The following is a 3,207-nucleotide window of genomic DNA, read 5'->3' on the forward strand; positions in this document are numbered from 1 at the left end:
TCACCGGGGAGGCGCGGCCGAGCCCGTGTGGCTGCTGGCACGCTGCTCCTCACGCAGAGCGATGCCCAGGCGCCAGAGGTGCCAGCGCCGCCGCAGCTCCGACTGCACCTGGGGAGGGAGGGCCAGTCCCGGGGCCTGCCGTCCCCATCCAGCATCCCAGGCCCAGCCCCAGGGCCCGCCGTCCCCCCAGCACCTCAGTCCCAGGAGCCTGAGCAGGGCCAGTGTGCCAGGCATGGTGATGCGACTGCTGGCTGTCACCAGAGGCCTGGGCATCCCCACTGTGTGCTCCTGGAGGACAGGCATGTGCCCAGCCGTCACTCTGGCCCTGATCTGGGCTGGGCTGACAGTCTCGGCCCCTCGTGACCCACCGACCTCCTTGTTGAGGAAGCAGTAGAGAACAGCCACCAGCAGGCCCTGGGGGGGAGAGGGTGGTCAGGGCAGCACCGGGCAGGGCCAGGGGAGAGGGTGGTTGGGGCAGCACAGCCAGGGCTGGGGGTGGCAGGGTGGGCACCTGGAAGGAGCTGAGGAAGAGGTCGAACAGGAGCTTGGCGGAGCGCAGGGTGCCCTGGGCCTGCTCATCGGTCACGAAGGCGAAAACCACCTCATGGACCCCCAGCAGGGGGATGAGGGTCAGTGTAGACTTGGCCAGCCTGCAGGGGTGGAATCTGAGCCACCCTCGGCTCAGCTCCGCCCACCCAGCCTCCCAGCCCTGCGCCCAGAAGGCCAGCCACACCCACCGGAACTTGTAATCTGTGTGGCGCATCTGCCTGGCTCGCAGCTTGGCCACCAGCAGGTGGACGATGCGGACAAAGATGACAAAGTTGATCTGAGAAGGCGGGCACGCGTCAGGGGCAGCCCTCGAGCGCCCCGCCTGCCCCTCCCAAAGGTGGCCTGGCAGCCAGGGGGCCCTGGCCATGGGGCCGGAGGCTGGCGGCCCCCTGCCACTTGGGCAGGCTGGCTGCAGACCGGGCACCGGCCGGCATCCTGGCCGCTCGTCAAGGCCCCTCTCACCCTTCTGGGGGATGCGGCTGCCCCCTTGGCTGGCCCTCGTTTTCTCACCAGGATGGCCAGGAAGACGGGGAAGCGCAGGATCCACCAGAAGGCCATGCTGCCGTTGCTGGTCCAGCACCTGTGGGACAGACCTGGCACCTCCTGGGGACCTCAGCCAGCCCACCCCTCAACTGCCCAAGCTAACCAGCACCCCAGGGAAGTTAGGTGGAAGGTTACAACCCCCACAGCCACCGCCACTCGCCCAGGTGCCCCACTCCCCGAAGCCCCGCGTAGCCAGTACTCACTGGACATTCTCGAACAGACACTTGACCACTGCCCAGGGAAGGACGAACAGCAGGGGTGCACCTGCAGGCAGCAGAAGTGGCTGTGGGCCTGGCCCGGCCAGCCCGCCTCCCCCGCGCAGCAGCCCACTCTCCCCAGCCGACGCCCAGGTAGAGGGTGAAGAGGCCCCTCTTGGGGAAGGTGGCCAGCCCCAGCAGGCTGTGCAGGTACACGCCCTCCACCAGCAGCCAGCAGTAGTTGGCCACGACGCCGTACTGCATGAACACGGCAGCTACCCGGCAGCCGGCCACCGCCTGGAGGGTGCGGCGTGGGCATGAGCGGGCGCTGAGGCTGGGACCACCCGCCCCAGGCCGGGTGGGGCCGCTCACCGCATCACTGAGCCAGGCGCTCACGCTGTGGTGGTCGCCAAGGTGCTGACTGTAGCGCGTCTGGAGCAGCCCGTCCAAGGCCAGCACCGAGCTGGCCTTGAGCGCGAAGGACAGGAACAGGTTCGCATGGACGTAGTTCCGGGTGCAGCGCAGCTTGCTGCAAGGCAGCAAGTCAGCAAGGGGACGGCACCATGCCTGCCCGCTGCAGCCGCCGCAGTGCCGCGGGCGAGCGGCTGTACCTGAGACCCAGCAGGGTGGCCAGGGCGAGGAGCAGGGCCCCTAGGGACAGGCTGTAGCCCACCGTGTACACCGCCTGGAAGCTGCTGTACATCGCGGCCACCTCCTCCTGCAGACCAGAGGCTGGTCGTGACTGGCCGTGCCCATCCCTGTGCCGCCCACTGCCCGCCGGGGGCTGACCTGCACCTCCATCTCCTCGTGGCCCATCTGGCACTGGGAGGCGTCACGCCATGGCTGCCCCCGGGGCCCACGCACCCACTGCCCGTCGGGCCCACACCTCTTGAACACCAGGCGGTGCTGCACTGGGGTGGGAACAAGTTCTGGTCACCCCGGGCCAGCCCTGCCCCCCGGCCACCCTGCCCGTGTGCCCGCTGGTTACCTTTGTGGTGCCAAGGCAGGTACCAGGGGCAGGAGATGTTGGCCGTGGTGTTGGGAGGGGTGTCGGGCCAGCAGGAGTACTTGTCGAAGGTTCTGTTACAGACCAGCTCTGCGGGGCAGGGGCAGGCCGGGGGCTCCTCAGCGGGGTCGGCCTGCAGGACCATCCTGGCCTCCATCCGGGAGCCCCGAGCGTCCTTACCGCCTCCTCGAGCGTGAGCCGGCCTCCTGAGTCTACTAGGTCTCCCTGGTCAGGTTGCCCACCTTCATCCCAGCTCTGCCCCGGCACTTTCCCACGGCGGTCTCCTGCCCCAGACCCACGTGGGGCTGCCCCTCCACAGCAGCTTCTGGCTCTGGGGGCTGAACCCTGGTCCCACCGCACCCTCCTAGGCCCAGGGCCAACCTGTAGACTCCACTCCCTGCTCCCCTCTGCCCAGCATGGCTGCCTCCCTTGTCCAGACCTGTGGCTTCCGGGTGGTGTGCCCGTACCGGGCCAGGCCTGGAGCAGGCGCCTGCCCGAGGACTGTGTTCAGCGGCTGTCATGGCCCACCAGGCGCTCCGGTGGGGCAGCCGGGTCTAGGCAGTCCACTACTTGTGACCACCTTGCCAGGGGGCGCACGGGTGCAGGCCAGAGACCTGGTGGGCTCAGGCTGCAGCCTCAGGGCGTGCTCACCGGTGGGAGGAGGGAGCAGGCTCAGGTTGTGCCGACACTGGTCCCCATACAGCTTCCACTTCTCAAACAGGAAGTCCATCACCTGGCCGAGGGGTGCCTGCGGCTGGAGCGGGTATGGAGAACTGGCTGGCACGGGTCAGGCAGTGGGGCTGCACCGGTGTGGGTGGAGGGCTGGCGCTCACCTGGCTGGCCATTAGTAGCAGCAGCAGCAGGGGGGGGCGGGACGGCTGGGCGGGGGGGATGGCCCCGGGGAGCAAGCCC

At 68.9% G+C, this 3,207-nt stretch overlaps 1 protein-coding gene across 2 annotated transcripts; it reads right to left on the reverse strand.

Moving 5' to 3' along the window:
- Positions 1-3,166, reverse strand: GCGR (glucagon receptor). Of its 2 annotated transcripts, XM_027770731.1 has the most exons (14): positions 3,129-3,166; positions 2,947-3,049; positions 2,476-2,478; positions 2,278-2,385; positions 2,079-2,200; positions 1,901-2,007; positions 1,662-1,818; positions 1,427-1,586; positions 1,296-1,356; positions 1,060-1,129; positions 738-826; positions 512-650; positions 373-414; positions 1-108 (listed from the first exon to the last, which is right to left on the reverse strand). In XM_027770731.1, exons 1-14 carry the CDS (start codon positions 3,138-3,140, stop codon positions 1-3), a joined length of 1,281 nt encoding a protein of 426 aa, XP_027626532.1. In that variant the 5' UTR covers positions 3,141-3,166. The 2 variants fall into 2 exon arrangements, with proteins under 2 accessions (XP_027626532.1, XP_006145706.2); XM_006145644.3 differs by lacking the exon at positions 2,476-2,478.
- Positions 3,167-3,207: the final 41 nt, after the last annotated feature.

The sequence above is a fragment of the Tupaia chinensis genome, unplaced genomic scaffold (assembly GCF_000334495.1).
Source record: "Tupaia chinensis unplaced genomic scaffold, TupChi_1.0 Scaffold000159_1, whole genome shotgun sequence".
NCBI classification, from domain to species: Eukaryota; Metazoa; Chordata; class Mammalia; order Scandentia; family Tupaiidae; genus Tupaia; species Tupaia belangeri.

Bases quoted from the DNA above. Each gene is read 5' to 3' on its own strand.
- GCGR (XM_027770731.1), bottom strand. The intron at 2,008-2,078 runs GTCAGCCCCCGG...TCTGGTCTGCAG, and splicing joins ACGAGGAGATGGAGGTGCAG to GAGGAGGTGGCCGCGATGTA. The intron at 415-511 runs GTGCCCACCCTG...TCTCCCCCCCAG, and splicing joins TCTTCCTCAGCTCCTTCCAG to GGCCTGCTGGTGGCTGTTCT.